The following is a 17,802-nucleotide window of genomic DNA, read 5'->3' on the forward strand; positions in this document are numbered from 1 at the left end:
GCTTATGTTTTAATCACAGACCAAGGCATGATTAAAATAATAAAGTAATAGAGGTGGCCTAGCCTGCTCATACTTGAAATCCCAGGCAAAGCCCTTTCCAAAACCTTAGGCAGCTTTTCAGAAGAGAAATGGTGTTGGAAATGGTGACAGGTCCTGCTCTAGACCCGGTTCTCCCAGGGACACCTGGAGGTGACAACAGTAAGCTCACTGTCCAGGCCAGACAAACCAACTTTAGAAACAAGAAAGAGGACTGTTCACTCCCAGGATCCCGGAGGGGAAGAAACAGCACTTGGAGAAAGAACACTCAGTTGTGGATTATCAGTGCTAAGGTCGGGCTAGCAAGGGCTAAGGCTCTGGAAGTAAAACCAGAGTTCTAGGTCCTGGCTTGGGTGAGTCGTCTTGTCTCTCAGCCTGTTCTCAGCTATAAAACAGTAGCAACTGTACAGACCCCTGTGGCGGTCAAGAGATAAGATATGTAAAATGGCTGGGCACCCACTCCCTCAAGTGCCAAGCCCTTTCTGTGTGCCAGGCAAGTACTGGTGTGGTCCACTTCGGTCCAACTCATCATTCCCAAGTTCCGTCTCTGCATGGGACCAAATTTTGAAGTCTCTTGGTTTAAACCAAGTAACAATGCCCGTCTTGCTGTGCTCGTCAAAAGCCCTGTAGACTAACAGGTAAAATAAACTGCCCACTTAAGTGACAGCTGCCACCCTGGACAACCCTAGAGGGAATTTATTTATTTATTTTTGAGGAGTCTCGTTCTGTCACCCAGGCTGAAGCGCAGTGGTGCAACCTTGGCTCACTGCAACCTCTGCCTCCCGGGTTCAAGTGATTGTCCTGCCTCAGCCTCCCAAGTAGCTGGGATTACAGGCGCGCGCCACCAGGCCCAGCTAATTTTTGTATTTTTAGTAGAGACAGGGTTTCGCCATGTTGGCCAGGCTGGTCTAGAACTCCTGATCTCAAGTGATCCGCCCACCTCAGCCTCCCAAGTGCTGGGATTACAGGCGTGAGCCACTGCACCCAGACCCCTAGAAGGAATTTAGAACAAGGTTCTTCAAAGTTCTAGCGGCAGATCAGTTTGATTGGTCATAACAGCATTAAAAAAATAAATAAAACAATAAAACAGTAAATAAATACAATTTGCTTCAGCTTTACACTTAGTTATGTCAGTACAATGAGTCTCAATTTAAAGTGTCTAACTGGGGATAATTTCAAAAAAGTTTGCAGACTGCCAGTTTAGAAGCACAGTTGTTCAAAGTCCCTGCTCTGGGCAGCTTATAAGGAATCACGCTGGGAAAGACGAGACCATACCAACATGGCAGCAGCACCTCACTAGCAGCCAACTTGTGGGGTGTGGTCTGATGACCCAGCTAAGGTTGAAGAAAAAAAGCAGGGAGGCAGGGTGCCTGAGCAGAGCCCCAGTCTCATGCAGAGGCCATGAGTAAAAGAGACTCAGCAAGCAGGGCAAGAGGAAAGGGGCCATGTGGAAAAGACGAAGCTAATTTGTGAAGGGACCACGCAGGCCTGGCACTTTAGGAGACCCTCAATCTCCAACCCAGCAGGGCTCACTCGACAGGGGCAATACGATGCAGGCAGAGGCTCCCACACAGGTGAGACCGTGAGGTGTGCCAAGAGGGGCGAGCCACACACTGTGGGAGGAAGGGCAGGACGCCTGAGGCCAGGCAGACATGGGAAGCTTCCACAAAGGGGCCAGTTGACTGGACAGACAGGTAAGATGTGGGCTAGAAGCCAAGAGGAAGAGGCACTCTGACGGCAGAAGCAGTGGCCAAGAGACACCCACAAGCAGGCTAACACCAGGATTTGAACCGGGAATGGCGCAGAGTCAAAGCTGTTTTGCTCTAGATTTGAAGGTCTCAACGCGTTACCCAGAGGTGTTGGGACAAGCCCCAGGAGAGAGGGGAGAGCCAGAGGAGAGAGACTGTGAGGTATGGGAAGCCCCTCAGATGCACCCAGGGGCAGGGTCTACATTCCACATGTGATCTGCACAGTGCTAAAGGCAAGAAGGGCACAAGACTCCTGAATTAGGTTTAATGTGTGTTAGTTTAAAAAGCGGGAGGAAAGCCTGCTTCAATGCACATTTGTTTTAAGAGGTAAAAGAAAGGATCATGATTCTCAAACAATGAAAAAGTATTCCTAAGCCTGGCACAGACGTGCTGCGCCTGTGGTCCCAACTACTCAAGAGGCTGAGACAAGGATCACTTGAGCCCAGGAGTTCAAGGCTGCAGTAAGCCATAACCACACCAGGGCAACAAGGGCAAGACCCTGTCTCAAAAAAAAAAAAAAAAAAAGAAAGGAAGAAAAAAAAAGTACTCCCGGTAGAAAGACAAGAAGGGTCATCAATGCTACTTACGAACTGGAGGAACACTACAAAATAGCCAATGATGGCAATAACCTGCTAGTGGAAGCCCCCTGACTTCCAGGAAGAAGCCTCTGGCTCCCTGGAAATCTATTTTAGCTAGAAGAGGAAAGGGTCATCAGTCAAATCCTGTGCTAAAATCTCTGACCCCACTGTCTGCAGTATCAAGATTCATCCGTGAAAATAACCTGAGGATTTGGGAGTGCGCCTGGAATAAAGCTGCCAAAGCAGGCCGGCCATCCGAGTGGTACCTATCAAAAGACTGACTTGAACTAATGCGTGACAGCACGGCCACCACATGTGCACAGGCTGAGGACCCAGGGAAGCGCTGGGGGGCAGCGGCAGGCCTGGTCTGAGCCAGCACCACCAGCAGCGTGACCTTGAGCTCCTCCTCCATCCACAAGCCTGTTTCCTCATCTGTTACACTTGAAGATTAAATGAGAACCAGCATAAGGTGCAGAGCCAAAGCAGGTGCCCAGAAATGACAGGAGTATGACTGTCACTACATACTATGAAATTACTCTTCACAACATTCCACTCTAAGAGGGTTGCTTGTGGAAAAGGGCACGAGACTGAAAGTGTCCGCAACACTGCGGCTGGTCTCACACTTGGCCATTTGTAAAAGCAATTGTCTTGGAGGGGGAAGCCCAGTTTAGAATCTGGGAGGGGCTCTGTTTTGCCATTTTGAGGGAGAAGAATGGCCTGCACAGGTCTTACAAAGGTCCCACCTTCCAAAAGGCAGCCCCGGGTAACCCCTGAAGCCTGACCTCACGGTAAGTAAAGCCACTGAGAACACCTGAGTGGTTCCTCTGGCCTGGATTCTTTAACCAGCTGCAGTCCCCTCCTGGAAAGCGTTCTCTAAGTTACTGGGAATGTTGGCATTCTGGCAAACACTCTCAGGAGTCCTTTTCTAATAATCATATTCCTCCCAGAGCATCAAAAGTTAATATGCGGACTGGTGAATGAAACATACTCAAAGGAACTAGGTTTTAACACGCCCAGTTGCTGTTGCAACCTGACCACCTCATTGGGCTCTAGAGCTCAGAGCGTAGTCTCATCTCCATACAAAGGCTCATCGCATCGCAGGCGAGGCCGTTCTGGCCTCTAAGGGGGCTGTTGGGCCTGGCCCGGCTCTCGAAACAGGGTAAGGAGGACTCAAAGGACGTGCTCGCTCGCGCTGCCTCTCGTCGTCCCAGTAAACGTGAACCAAAAGAAAATATGTGGAAACACAGACACAAAAGAGTAGCAGGGAGAAGAAGAGCGCATCAGCAGCGTGCACAGCAAGCTTCGGCTGCTGAGCACAGATGCACGTGATGCTCGTACACCCGCACAACCGCACACATGCACACTCGCACCCTCCACCTGCGCGGGGCCGCAGGGCTGGCAGGCCCAGGACAGGACAGGCCCACGGGACCGGGCAGGCCTGGGGCGCAGGGAGAGGCACCGGCCCGCACCCCGACTCACCATGAACGCCGGGGCCTTAGAGGCGCGCGGCCGGAGGCTCCATGCCCAGCGAGCGGAGGGCCGGCCTCCCTCCCTCCCTCCCGGACCGCGGGCGGGCGGGCGGACGCGGCGACTCCTCAGACTCGCGGGGCGGGGCGGGGCGGCAGGCCGCTCAATCGCGCGCAGACGCAGCGAGGCGATCAACGCTGCCGGCTCGGCTCATCAGGCCTGGCTGGAGCCTCCCAGGGGGGCAGGGCTGATGGGCGGCGAGGGGCGGGGCCAAGGGGCGGGGCTGGGGCGTCCCCGTGGTACGGCCCCACAGGCCGTGAACACCGGGAACGCGCGCCGACAGGCGGAGAGCCAGCTTCTGCCTTAAAGATCACCCGAGAGCTGAGAAACGTGTTGCCAAAAGAAATTGCATAAAAATATTCGCACTGGTGAGCTCTGGGTGGCGGGGTGATTGTGAGCAGTTTTTACAGGCTACCGTGGCTCCCACTGTTTTTCACAAAGTATTAACAGGTGAGTGTAAAACGTCAGGGAGCACACAAAACACAGAGAAGCTGACCAGGCGCCCCGGGGCTGCCGGGAGGGGGACGGAAGCTGGCGGGACAGCGCCCTTCAGATGGCGCGGTACGCTGTCGGTGAGACCTCAGGTTTTTAAAAACAGTTTTTAAACTTCGACCCTACACCGTAGGGACTACGTCGGGTCAAAATTACTTCTGGTCAGCCGCGGGCCCCAGATCCCAGGGCTGAACAAGTCCGGTCTGCGGCAACACGAGGCTCTCCCGTGACGGGGCCTCGCCCAAGGCTCCCCCAGCAGATCTCCTGGGATTCACAACTACCAAATCGCCGGCAGACACGTCTCCATCAGAGGAAGCCTGTGACGGCCGCCAGGATAAAATCAAAAGGACAATGGCAAGTGATAGCAAAGACGTAAAGAAGCTGGAATTCTCCTAAATCCTTGGTAGGAGTGTAAAATGGTGCAGCTTCTTCTATAATTCAACATCCCCTACCATACTCCCAGGAACCCACCCAAGAGAAATACGACCAGAGAGACTTTGCATGCAAACATTCACAACAGCACTGTTCACACCAACCAGCACGTCCACCAACCGCGGATGCATGAGCAGCAGGGAAACGGCCATGAAAAGAAACTGCTGAGACATGGGCCTCCGTGGATGAACCCCAAAACCCTAGGCCAGGTGAAAGATGCCAGACAAGAAAATTCCATGATTCCATTTATGTGACACTTCTTAAAAAGGTGAATCTCTAGAGAGAAAGCAAATTCATGTTTGCCTGGGGGTGAGAGTGGGATCAACTGCAAACAGGCACGAAGGAACTTTTTTGGGTGATGAAAAAATAAAACTTTGGATGTCGAACATATTTTAAAACTAGATTGCAATGATAGTTGCATAACTGTATACATTTATTAAAATCGTGGAACACTTACAATGAGTGGATCTCATGGTATATTATTTATACCTCAAGCCATTTTTAAAAAGTAATAGGAGGATAAAAGGGAAAGAGGCTGATTCTGGCTGAAAGGATTAGGGAACGCCTTGTTAAGACAATTATCCAAAATTTGAAAATAAGGCAAAAGCAGGAGTAGGGGTTATTCTTTCAATTAATTCCTGGGCACTTTTAGCATGGCTGCCTAAAGATTATTTAATTATCTAGGACACCGTCCCTGTGCTATTTATTACTCCATTCAAGCCCAGATACTGTGAAGTTACATATTAACTTGTAGATAATGTCCAAAAGAAAAGATAACCCCAAAGATTATGTTTTATTGTCACCAGTTTGTTTGTTCGTTGAAATCTAAGCTAGCCATCCTACTCTAGTTCTTTTTGAGTTTTATGCATATATGTGTGTACAAACACACACACCCCCCTAATTCCTCAAATGCTCTTGGCATAAGTTTTATCTCTTACTGGTCTCCTCAAGGCGTAAAATAAATCTTTGACCTTGATCATTTTAATTTTAAGAAAGGTAAAAGTCATGAGAAAAAGGAGTGTTTTATATGAAAAGAATAAAGGGACATATAATTAAGGCAATATACAAACCTGACTGGATCCTGGTTCAGAAAGAACAGCTGATACAACTGAGGAAATTACAACATGCTCTGGGTATCAGATGCTACTATGAAATTCTCCATCATTCTCCTGGGTGTGGTAACAGTCATGGTTATGTAGGAGAATGTCTTTCTCTTAAGAGCTGTGTGCTGAAGTATTTAGCAGTAAGATGTCATAATACTGCAAATGGTTCAATTTTTTAAAAATAGAGGCACAATAAAGTAAATATGGCAAAATGTCAACAGCTGCTCCATCTAAGTGGGGCACATTAACACATTAAATTGCCCAGGCGAGGGCAAAAGCATTCAAAAGCTCCCAGGGGCATTTCTCTCAGTCTTTCTGGGAAGCGGCATCAATTAAGCTGCACCATCTCTTCCGCATTCACAATAGTACACAACGGGCCACCCGCCTGCAGACACCGCTGCCGAGTCCAAGATCAGCCACAAACCAGACTTTACAACACAGACAGTCCCCTCCTTACAATCACAGGCTACTACAGCTTCAAGTTATGTGTTTAACAAGCTTCCTAAGCACCCTGTACATACCAGAGAGAAGGTGCTCAAAGAACTCAGTCTGCAATTACATCATGTAAATGCAATTGTGTGGACGAAATTTACACATACATAATTTGTCTCAGAGAAAGGGCTGGGAAGGCAGACATGAAACCGTCAGAGACTCCTGTGACAGGAGCTGTGAAGTCTCAGGGGGAAAGGGTTTTCCTGTCTTGCATCTATCATTTGAATATTTGGTAAGTATTTTTTCATAAATTGTATTTAAAATTCGAAAAATAATTTTTAAGCTAATTCAGATGGCATCAAAAATCGATTTCACCAATTGCTATTTCCAAATCACACCAAATTATTACTGCAGCAAGGTTGTTTTTTGGGTCTGTTGCTGGCTTTTTTTCTATGCACACAAGACTGAGGGTCTAGCCGTGACAGGAGACCACAATGAGGAGTCCTGACCGTGCCAAAGCTCCCATGGGATGCCAGGATGCCAGCCACTGCTCCACAACCCCATGCTTCATTGTACTTCACCCTCACGAGCACAGGCAATGTGAGCACTGCCTCTGCAGAGGATACTGAGGCTCAGAGAGACAAAGCCATGGGCTTAAGTCCACATGACTCACTGTAAATGACAGAACCGAGGTGCACATTCCGGCTTTCTAATCCCAAAGCCAGAGTCTTCCCAACCCACCCCAACCCCATGTTGACAGGCCTGAGACCCCCCTCACCCCAGTACTGTGAAAGGCCCCAGTAAAGAGCTGTAAAAGAACAAATGTGTTTCCTATTCCTGAATTCCTATTCCTTCTGGGGAGACGCACCAGTAAGACTGAACACAAGATCCACAGTGTTTGCACCAAAGAAAGTGTGCTCTGAACACTACCCTCTCCAACTAACAGGGAAACTTATCACTTCCACATAAGAAAAAATAAGCAAACCTTAGGAAGCATTAAGCATTAAATAGGAATTTCAGTCTTTATTGTTAAAAGGCATTGGGGATAAAGAATTTATACTTCTCAGAATAAATAAGCTGTTACCAGGATAATAGAAGACGAAAAAGTGCAGTGCAAATTAAACAACCATGCTGCCATTTCCCCTGTAGAAACTTCAGCTCACTTCCTTCTTTCTCGTTCTGGGCATCATGTGGAAGTACGACATGTAATTAACCTGCTGCTTCTCTAAACCCCAACATTAATGGGGATGAATGGGGATTAGACATTTTATGGGATAATCTCCTGATAGACCTGTTCTCCACCAAACGATCCCAGTCCCATACAAACACGACCTCTCCCACCTTGACAAGCCAAAGCTTCCACGGTAGGTTCAGCTTTCAACTCGGTCACCAGCTGTATAATGTTTCCCTCTGCTCTGGCCACTGGAAAGCTCAGTGTAAAATTTGTAGCACACCTCTAGGAGTTACATGAGATTCTGTGAGTTGTATCTTGGGGCATGCACTCACCTCTGGTTTCATCTTGCTGTGTCCTTTGCCCAAATTTCCTCAACAATTTTTCTGTCATTCTACACATTGAATATATATATATATATATATATATATATATATATTTTAAAGGCCGGGTACAGTGGCTCACGCCTGTAATCCTAGCACTTCGGGAGGCCAAGGCAGGCGGATCACTTAAGGTCAGGAGTTCAAGACCAGCCTGGCCAACATGGTGAAACTCTGTCTCTACTAAAAATACAAAAATTAGCCGGAAATCACTTGAACCCAGGAGGCAGAGGTTGCAGTGAGCCAAGATCGTGCCACTGCACTCCAGTCTGGGCAACAGAACAAGACTTTGTCTCAAAAAAAAAAAAAATTCTTTTAAGTAGACATGTACACAGAACAAAATACAAAAGGTACAGAAGTGTATACAGTGGAAAGTAGGTCTCCCTCCTATCTCCCATGTACCCAGTTTGTTCTCCTCTCCAAAGAAATTCCACTAATAGCTGTTTTATAAGTATCCTTCCAAATATGGTCTCTGCATTTACAAGGATGTGCGTGTATCTTTATCCACATAGAGCACACTAAACAAATGGTAATCCATCTTGCTTTGTGAGGTTAGTGCAGTATTTCATTTAGGATTTCACCAATTCCCTGCCAAACATTTAGATAGCTTCCAATCACTTGTGCTGCGATCAATACCCTTATACAACTGTCATTTCACCTATATATGAATTCATCTGTAGGAGAAATTACCAGAAGTGGAAATGCTGGGTCAAAAGAACCCTAAATGATTCATTAATTCATGTTAGTTTATTTTTTGAATTAACATACAGTTAGCTTTTTGGTGTATATAGTCCTATGACTTCTAAAATGTTGCCTTGTAGCCACCATTGTGACAATCAAGATATAAAACAGTTCTACCACTCTCAAAACCTCCTTTGTGTTAGCCCTCGGTAGTCACACCCCTACCCCACCCCGGCACTGTGAATCTGTTCTCCATCACTACAACTTTGTCTTTTCAAGTATGTGATACAAATGAAATCACAGCACACAAGCTTTCGAGACTGACTTTCTACCTTCAGATAATGCCCAAGGTTCACCCAAGGAGTTAGGTGTGTTTATTATTGAGTCATATTTCATTGTATGGGATGTACTGCCATTCATCCATTCATTGAAAGGCATTTGGGTTGTTTCCATTTATTGAGGATTATGAAAAGAGCTGCTATAAACATGTACAGATTTTTGTGCAAACACAAGTTTTCATGTCTTGATGGCAAATACCTAAGAGTGGGATTGCTGGGCTAATTCTAAGTATATGTTTCACCTATAAGAAACCTCCCAACTGGTTTTCCAGAATGGCTGTATCATTGTGCATTCCCACGAGCAAGGTACCAGCTAGAACTTCCAATACAACGTTGAACAGGAATAGTAAACAGTGGACATCCTTGTCTTGTTTTCAATGTTAGGGGAAGGCCTTCTGTCTTTCTCCATTAAGCATGTTAGCTGTAGCTGTTTCCTGTAGATGATCTTTGTCACGTGGGTGAAGTTCTATTCCATTTCTTCTTTGCTGAGAGTTTTTATGAGGAATGGACACTGAATTCTATCAAATGCTTTTTCTGCACCAACTGATAGGATCGTGTGGTTTTCTTTAAATTGGTAGTATGGTAGCTTACACTGATTTTCAAACGCTGACCCAGCCTTGTGTTCCTGGGCTAAATGTAACTTTGTCATGGTTATAACTTTTTAATGTACTATGGGATTCAATTTGTTAATACTGTGTTGAGAATTTGTGTGTCTTCATAAGGGATATTTGCCTGTAGTTTTTTTGGGACTGTATTCATCTGGTTTTGATATCAGGGTAATATTGGCCTTTAAAATGAGTCAGGAAGTACTCCCTCTTCTCAAATTGGTGTTTTCTTTAAATGTTCAGTAGGATTCATCAGTGAAACCATCTGGTCCTTCTTTAATAAATTCCAGGATGATTCAGGTTATCTATTTCATCTTGGATGAATTTTGGTGATTTGCAATTCTCAAGGAAATGGACCGTTTCATCTATGTTATCAAATTTATGTGGCTGGCGCAGTACCTCACACCTGTAATCCCAGCACTTTGGGAAGCTAAGGCAGGTGGATCACTTGAGGCCAGGAATTCTAGACCAGCCTGGCCAACATGGCAAAACCCTGTCTCTACTAAAAATACAAAAATTAGCTGGCCGTGGTGGCACATGCCTGTAATCCCAGCTACTCAGGTGGGTGAGGCACGAGAATCACTTGAACCCGGGAGGCAGAGGTTGCAGTGAGCTGAGATCGCACCACTGCACTCCAGCCTAAGCAACAGAGCAAGACTCTGTCTTTAAAAAAAAAAAAAAGAAAAAAAAGACAAGTTATTTATAACATTCTATTGTCTTATTTTTGTGGAGTCTGTAGTGGTATCCCCTTTTTTCATTCCTTTTGCTAATTTTATTCTCTTTTTGTCAGTTTTGCTAGAGTTTAATCAATTTTGTTGATCATTTCAAAGCCCCAGCTTTCAGTCTATCATTTTTCTGTTTTTAATTGTATGGATATCTGTTCTCACATTTATTATTTGCTTCCTTTTGCTTGCTTTGGGTTTATTTGCTCTGTTTATACTTTCTTAAGGTAGAAACTTTGATTACTGATCTGAGACCTTTTTTCTTTTCTATGTGAGCATCTTAATGCTATACATTTCCCTCTAAGCACTGCAACCTACAAATTTTGGTATGTTGTATTTTCGTTCACTTCAAAATATTTTCTAATTTTCCTTGTGACTTCCTCATGGGCCCATGATTTAGAAGTATGCTACTTGTTTAATGTGCAAGTTTGGGGAGACAATTATTTTTCTGTCACTGTTTTCTAGTCTAGTATCACCTCTATTTCATATAATTTTACTCCTTTCGAAATTTTTAAGCTTCTTTTATATCCCAGAATATGGTCTGTCTTGGTGAATGTTCCATGTACATTTGAAAAAACTGTATTCTGCTCCTGCTGGAGGGTGCTGTGTTCTATAAATTGTGAATTAGATCAGGTTGGTTGATGGTGTTCATTTCTATGTCCTGGCTGATTCTGTCTACAGTTCTATCAATTACTGTTTAATGAGGACTGCTGACACTCCCATTATAAATGTGGATATGTCCATTTGTTTCAGATCTAATAGACTTTGCTTCATGTATTTTGCAGCTCTGTTATGAAGTACAAATACATTTAGAATCATTATGTCTTCATTAGGTAATGTCCCACTTTATCTCTGATAATTTTGTTCTGAAGTCTACTTTTTCTAATATTAATAGACCTACCTTAATTTTTATTATATTAATAGACCTATCTTAATTTTGATTAGTGTTTTCATGGCATATCTTTTTCTATCTTTTTATTTTAATCTACATATTCTATATTTGAAGTGAGTTTCTTGCAGACAACATATACATAGTTGGGTCTATGGTTTTGTGTTTTTTTTTGAGATAGGGTCTCACTCTGTCACTCAGGCTAGCATGCAGGGGTATAATTAGTTCACTGTAACCTCAAACTCCTGGGCTCAAGCGATCCTCCTGCCTCAGTCTCTTGACCAGCTAGGACTACAGGTGTGTATCACCATGCCCAGCTAAATTTTTTCAATAGAGACAGGGTCTCACTATGCTCATCAGGCTGGTCTGGAACTCCTGGCTTCAAGTAATCGTCTGCCTCGGCCTCAAGTGCTGGGATTACAGGTGCAAGCCAACACGCCCAGCCCATTTTTTTAACCCATTCTGACAATCTGTCAGAACTGAGTATTGAGACACACAACTGGTGTGTTCAGACCATTTACATTTAATGCAGTTGTTGGTATGTTTGAATTTAGGTCTACGATCTCATTTGTTTTCTTTTTTTTTTTCTTCCTCCATGTCTTCTTTCCTGTCTTGATTCAAGTTTTTTGAACTTTTTTTAGAACTCCATTTTGATTTCTCTATTGTGTTTTTTGCCATCTCTTTGTATAGTTTAGTGGTTGGTCTAAGGATTACAATATACATATTAACTTTTCACAATCTACTTAGAATCAGTATTTTACTACTTCAAGTGGAATGCAGAAACTTTATCACCACACCTTGTCCCCTTTTGTATTTCACTTGTCTTACATATTACATCTACATACACTGCAAATGCCAGACATTATAATTTTTGCTTTCAAACATATTTTTAAATAACTCATTAAGAAAACAGTCTACTGATTTGAAAACGTTCCCCAAATCAATCTCAATAGGAATAAGAACCCCATGCACACGTCATTTCATTTTCTAGATTCTTTTCATGACAATTTATTATGTGCCCTGATTTCTTCTCCAGGATTTATATAGCCCATTGGGGAACTCAATTATTTATTTAAAATTGTGTTTCCCAGGAAATGAGAGTTATGTATATTCAACTGTGGTTTTGTGAATGTCTTTATATTTATGGTGTTTTAACTCATCAACTTTGCGTTATAATTATACGGCAAATTGTTTATTGCTCTTTCTACTCTAATCATGTTATAGTGCATTGTTACTGTATATTTAAAGGCAACATCTACTTGCTTTTAGTTAAAACAAAAGGAAAATAGTCCACTGTATTTATCCACATCCTGACAGTTTCTGTTCCCCTTCTTTCTTGATGTTCCAAGTGTCCTCCTAGTACAATGACCCTTCTATCTGAACAACTTCTTTCAGCACGTCTTTTTATGGCCAGTCTGCTGGCAACAAATTCTTAGTTTTTCATCACCTGAGAATAACTTTATTTTACTTTCATTCCTGAAGGGCATTTTCGCTGGATACAGAATTTGGGTTGACAGTTCTTTTCGGTGCTCTAATGATATTGTTTTACTTTTTCTGGCCTCCACGGTTTCTGATGAGAAATTCAGTCAAATTGTTATTCCCCAGTAAGTATGACATTGTTCTTCTCTGGTTGCTTATAAGATTTTTTGGCTTTATTTTCAGCAATTTGGTTATGATGTGTCTGGACATGGACTTCTTACTTTTTAGAGTTTATTTTGTTTGGCGGCCACTGAATTTCCTGAATCTATAGGTTTCTATCTTTTGCTAAATGTGGGAGATATTCAGCCATCATTTACTCCAATAATTGTCTGCATCATATTGTTTCTCCTCTCCTTCTGACACTCCAGTGATAGTGTTATACTTTTTAGTACTGCCCCACATGTTCCTAAGGCTCTGTTCATTTTTTTCTCTGTACTATGCAGACTGGATAATTTCTGTTTTTTGTTTTGTTTTGAGACAGAGTGCTCTGTCACCCAGGATGGAGTGGAGTGGCATGATCTTGGCTCACTGCAACCTCCGGCTTCTGGGTTCAAGTGATTCTCCTGTTTCAGCTTCCCAAGTAGCTGGGATTACTGACACCTGCCACCACACCTGGCTAATTTTTGTATTTTTAGTAGAGACGGGGTTTTGCCACATTGGCCAGGCTGGTCTCGAACTCCTGAGCTCAGGTGATCCACCCACCTCAGCCTCCCAAAGTGCTGGGATTACAGGCATGAGCCACCATGCCTGGCCTGGATTGGATAATTTCTATTGATCTTAAAATTCACTCACTCTTTCCTCTATCATCTCCATTCTGCTATTGAGCCTGTTTGGTTAGTTTATTTCAGTTAGTGTATTTTTCAGTTACAAAATTTCCACTTAATTGTTTTTATAGTTTATTTTCCTTTACTGATACTTTCTATTTTCCCATCTCAGAAGTGTTCACCCTTACTTGTTGGAGCATTTTTATAATGATTGCTTTAAAGTCTATTGAATAATTCCAACATCTGTGTTATCTCGGCAGTGGTGTCTTGATTATTAAAAGACGATCCTGGCCAGGCGCAGTGGCTCACACCTGTAATCCCAGCACTTTGGGGAGGCTGAGGCAGGCAGATCACTTGAATCCAGGAGTTCAAGATCAGCCTGGGCAACATGGCAAAACCTTGTCTCTACAAAAAATATACAAAATTAGCCAGGTGTGGTGTCACGTGCCTGTAGTCCCAGTTACTCACGAGGCTGAGATGGGAGGATCGCTTGAGCCTGGGAGGCAGATGTTGCAGTGATGCACCGCTGAGATGCAGAGCTGAGATGCGCCACTGCACTCCAGCCTGGGGGACAGAGCAAGACCCTATCTCAAAAACAAAAAACATGCCGGGCGTGGTGGCTCATGTCTGTAATCCTAGCTTTGAGAGGCTGAGACGGGTGGATCTCTTGAGGTCAGGAGTTCAAAACCAGCCTGGCCAACATGGTGAAACCCTGTCTCTACTAAAAATACAAACAAATTAGCCAGGCATGGTGACGGGCGCCTGTAATTCCAGCTGCTTGGGAAGCTGAGGCAGGAGAATCACTTGAACCTGGGTGGCAGAGGTTGCAGTGAGCTGAGATCACACCACTGCACTCCAGCCTGGGCAACAAAGCAAGACTCCATCTCAAACAAAACAAAACAAAAAACAAACAAACAAACAAAACAGACACACAAAAAAAGATGATCCTATCTGAACCTATTCTGATTCAGAGGAAATTTTTTTTTAAAAAAAAGATAATTCTAGTTCTTAAGCCAATTAATTTTGAACTGCATTCTAGACATTTTCAATATTGTGTTAAGAAACTCTGAATTTTCTCTCAACCCTTGGGAGAATGTTGACATTTTTATCTTAGTAAGCAATTTATGCAGTTGGATTCCACACACAAGTTCCAGCCAGCCTTCTGTGAGTTGTGGTTCCAGTCAGCTGTTTTCAAAGCCTTTGAAGGGCTTTTTGGATCCATCCTGCATGTGCACCATCCAGTGGCCAGTTAGGGAACTGCACAGTGGTCTATCCCAAAGATTAGTTCTCAAAGTCTACGTAAGCTACTTAGGGTCAGATGTGTGTACCCACAACATGACGAGAAGCCTGGGAGTTCATTAACACCTTAAAGGGTCACCTTCCTGAGCTCCTCCTCTCTGCAATCCCCCCAGTACTTACTAGTTTCCTGGGTCTCCCCTTTTCTGGTTCTCTAGCCACACGCTTCCCACAACTGCATCCATATCTGGACCAGGTAATGGGGAGAGAGAGAGAGAATAAAGCATCAGGGGGGTTCACACTCTACCCCTTGGAAACAAAATTCTTCTAATCAGCTTCCCTTTCCTGGGAGTTTCAGGCTCCCACCAGCTGCTGCTCTCATAAGAATGCCTGAGGGCTGGGGTGCAAGAGAACAGAGTAAAAAATAAAACTAGGCCTGGGCGCAGTGGCTCATGTCTGTAATCCCAGCACTCTGGGAGGCCAAGGTGGGGGTGGATCACCTGAGGTCAGGAGTTCGAGACCAGCCTGGCCAACATGGTGAAACCCCATCTCTACTAAAAATATAAAAATGAGCCAGGGGTGGTGGTGCACACCTGTAGTCCCAGCTACTCAGGAGGCTGAGGCAGGAGAATCACTTGAACCCAGGAGGCAGAGGTTGCAGTAAGCCAAGACTGTACCACTGCACTTCAGCCTGGGTGACAGAGTGAGACCCTGTCTCAAAATAAAATAAAAATATAAATAAATAAAACTAAAAAATGGGGTTTCTGCATCCTAAGTGTTAGAGACCCATTCGCCAAGTCAGAAGTACAGAGCTTCTCCTGGTGCTCTCTGTCCACATTAAGACTTATTCCTGGGTTTGGGTCTGCCTGAGTTCAGGCTGAGAAATAGTGGAAGGGAAAAAAAAATTGGTAAACTCAGTACCAATTCAGTGGTACTTCAAATTCTGGTCTTCTTCCCCAACTCACCTGCCACTGTTTACTTTCCAGAATCTCAAATAGCTGCTCCATGCTTTCTGTTCAGGTTTTATATCTGCATTCACTGGGTGACACGGGGTGGAATGTGCTTATTCTGTCTAACCTGGGACCGGGACCTGTTCACTTCTGTAAGCTTGTTCAAACCCATTTTGCAAAGGCATAAGGGATAATGAAAGTGAAGTTTTTTCTTGTAATTTTAGAATTTGCCTGTAGGCCGGCAGCCAATTACTTCAACTGACAAGCAAGACCTATCCTTGCTACAATCTACAATGTTTTGAGACTTTCGGAGTACCCCGGACTTCTCAGAGGTGAGGACAGAAAATGTCACTGTCCTGGATCTGCCTTCTTCTGGGATTCTTGCTTTAAAATCTAAGAGCGGACTTGAAATTCCAGAAGGCCGCCCAAGACATTCCAGGCTACACAAATGCAAACACAACAGGCCATGTACTCATCGGTGCTCACATGACAGTGTTTCATCCAGGACACTGAAACCTACAAGCCTATCCTCCCTGCAGCTATCATTCCAACAATCAGCAGCATCCTCAGAGTCCAACCAGGACATTAACTTTCTGCTCAACCTCATTTCCAACAATGACGTCAATTCCTACAGCCTATGTACACAGTGTTATGTTGGAAAGAGTTACCGAGTCTGTTCTAAAGCATCCCCACGGATTTTCAGCCCTGAGCCTCTGACACCTGCTCAAATTACAAAGCATCACTTTTACTTTTTAAGTGGTCAGTTTTGGGCAGGAGGTAGGTCCCAACTGGAGACAGGGTGACAGCCTGACCTCTGAAGCTTCGAGTCCAGCTGAGATGCCCCAGGGGTGTCCAAGGGAGAGAATACAGTCATGGGTTCTTAGTTTCTGTTTCTGGTTGGGCCAGTAAAGCCCCTTCCCTCATCCCTCTTTTCTGCTTCTAGAGACAGAAACCAAAAACCATGGCTTCAGGCTGCTAAAAGCCTCAACAAAACAGAACAACAAAAAAATAAGGCGGGTTGGACAAGCTTGCCCTAGAGGGTGATGGTGGATAGGGAAGGGCCTTCCAGGCACTCAAACATTTAGAGGATGGGGAAGATGAGGGACCTAGCAAAGGAAACCGAAAAGGTGGGCGAACGGGCGGCCTGGAAGCCAAGGCAAGAAAGTCACTCAAGGAGCTGAGGCAATGCTGCTGATGGCCAAGGAAGACGAGGGCTGAGAACAGACGCTTGCATTTGGTGGCCGGCAGCTGGAAGTCACGTGAAACAGGTGACCTCAGAGATAAGAATTCCTTATCACCGCAATTCTTCACAACATTGATCACAACTGTAATTATATGTAGAGTTATTTGTTTAAATCTGTCTTTTCCTTGACCCATGGTAAATTCCAGCGAAGGCAAGGGCCACAGAAGTCTTGCCCTTCACTGTAATCTCAGGATGGATCTACTCAGAGGCTCAAATCTGTGAAACAAACAAAAGGGCCATGGAATCCAAGAAGGAAGGTTCCCCTTTACTCACAAGGCAAAGGACTGCACTTCTGAGGCAGTGTCACCATCCATGCTGCCCTGGCCAGAGCCCAGCCCATACAAAGTCAGCAACCAGAGGCCTGAAGGCAGCTCTCTCCAAATACATGCTCCCATCTTTATCCACAAGAACTTCTCCGGTTCACCAGTAGTTACTGGAATTTGCCTGGCCGGTGGGCTTTGGGCCCTTTATTTAACCTGCTGTGGCAAAGATGGCTATTTTCCTTCCAACAGCTGACATTCTCTTCCTGCATACCGGTAGTTCTTAAATTTTAGCATGCATTAGAATGACCTGTGGCTTCTGTTAAAACCTGTTGGGCCCCAGCCCCAGAACTTGTTTTGATGTGTCTGGAGTAAGGCCCGAGAATGTGTATTTCTAGCAAATGCCCGGGTGATGCTGATGTGACTACTCCAGGGACCGCACCTTGACAGCCACTGTTGTACTGTTATTCTCCTACCCGTGGTCATTTTTGTTTCCCCTGTTAAGAAAATCGCTCTCAAACTACCATCGAGGTTAACAAAAAGTATGACTTAATTTTCAAAATTTTTATGCAATTTGAAAAGATAACTAAAAGTTAACATTTCAATATTTCCCCAAAATAGTAATATATAAGGCCCAAGCCAAAATAATGCAGCCCAGTTAGAATAAAATCCGATGTACTGGGCAAACGTCCTGGGCAAACCACATATGGGACCAACACCACAAATCGGACCTATT

At 44.5% G+C, this 17,802-nt stretch overlaps 1 protein-coding gene and 1 long non-coding RNA gene across 6 annotated transcripts in view; one reads left to right on the forward strand and one right to left on the reverse strand.

Annotated features, from left to right (window-relative positions):
- Nucleotides 1–17,802, reverse strand: part of TBC1D14 (TBC1 domain family member 14) — a 121,657-nt gene that overhangs the window by 41,790 nt on the left and 62,065 nt on the right. The window contains exon 1 of one of the 5 annotated variants that reach the window (XM_024245533.3): nucleotides 3,842–4,045. Within the exon in view, the coding sequence (XP_024101301.1) occupies nucleotides 3,842–3,844 (3 nt within the window). The 5' untranslated portion in view covers nucleotides 3,845–4,045. 5 annotated transcript variants of the gene reach the window in all.
- Nucleotides 4,077–5,272, forward strand: LOC134761332 (uncharacterized). The gene is made up of 2 exons (XR_010139845.1): nucleotides 4,077–4,339; nucleotides 4,515–5,272. It is a non-coding gene; the product is annotated as an uncharacterized LOC134761332 (long non-coding RNA).

This window comes from Pongo abelii, chromosome 3, assembly GCF_028885655.2.
Source record: "Pongo abelii isolate AG06213 chromosome 3, NHGRI_mPonAbe1-v2.0_pri, whole genome shotgun sequence".
Classification (NCBI taxonomy): Eukaryota; Metazoa; Chordata; class Mammalia; order Primates; family Hominidae; genus Pongo; species Pongo abelii.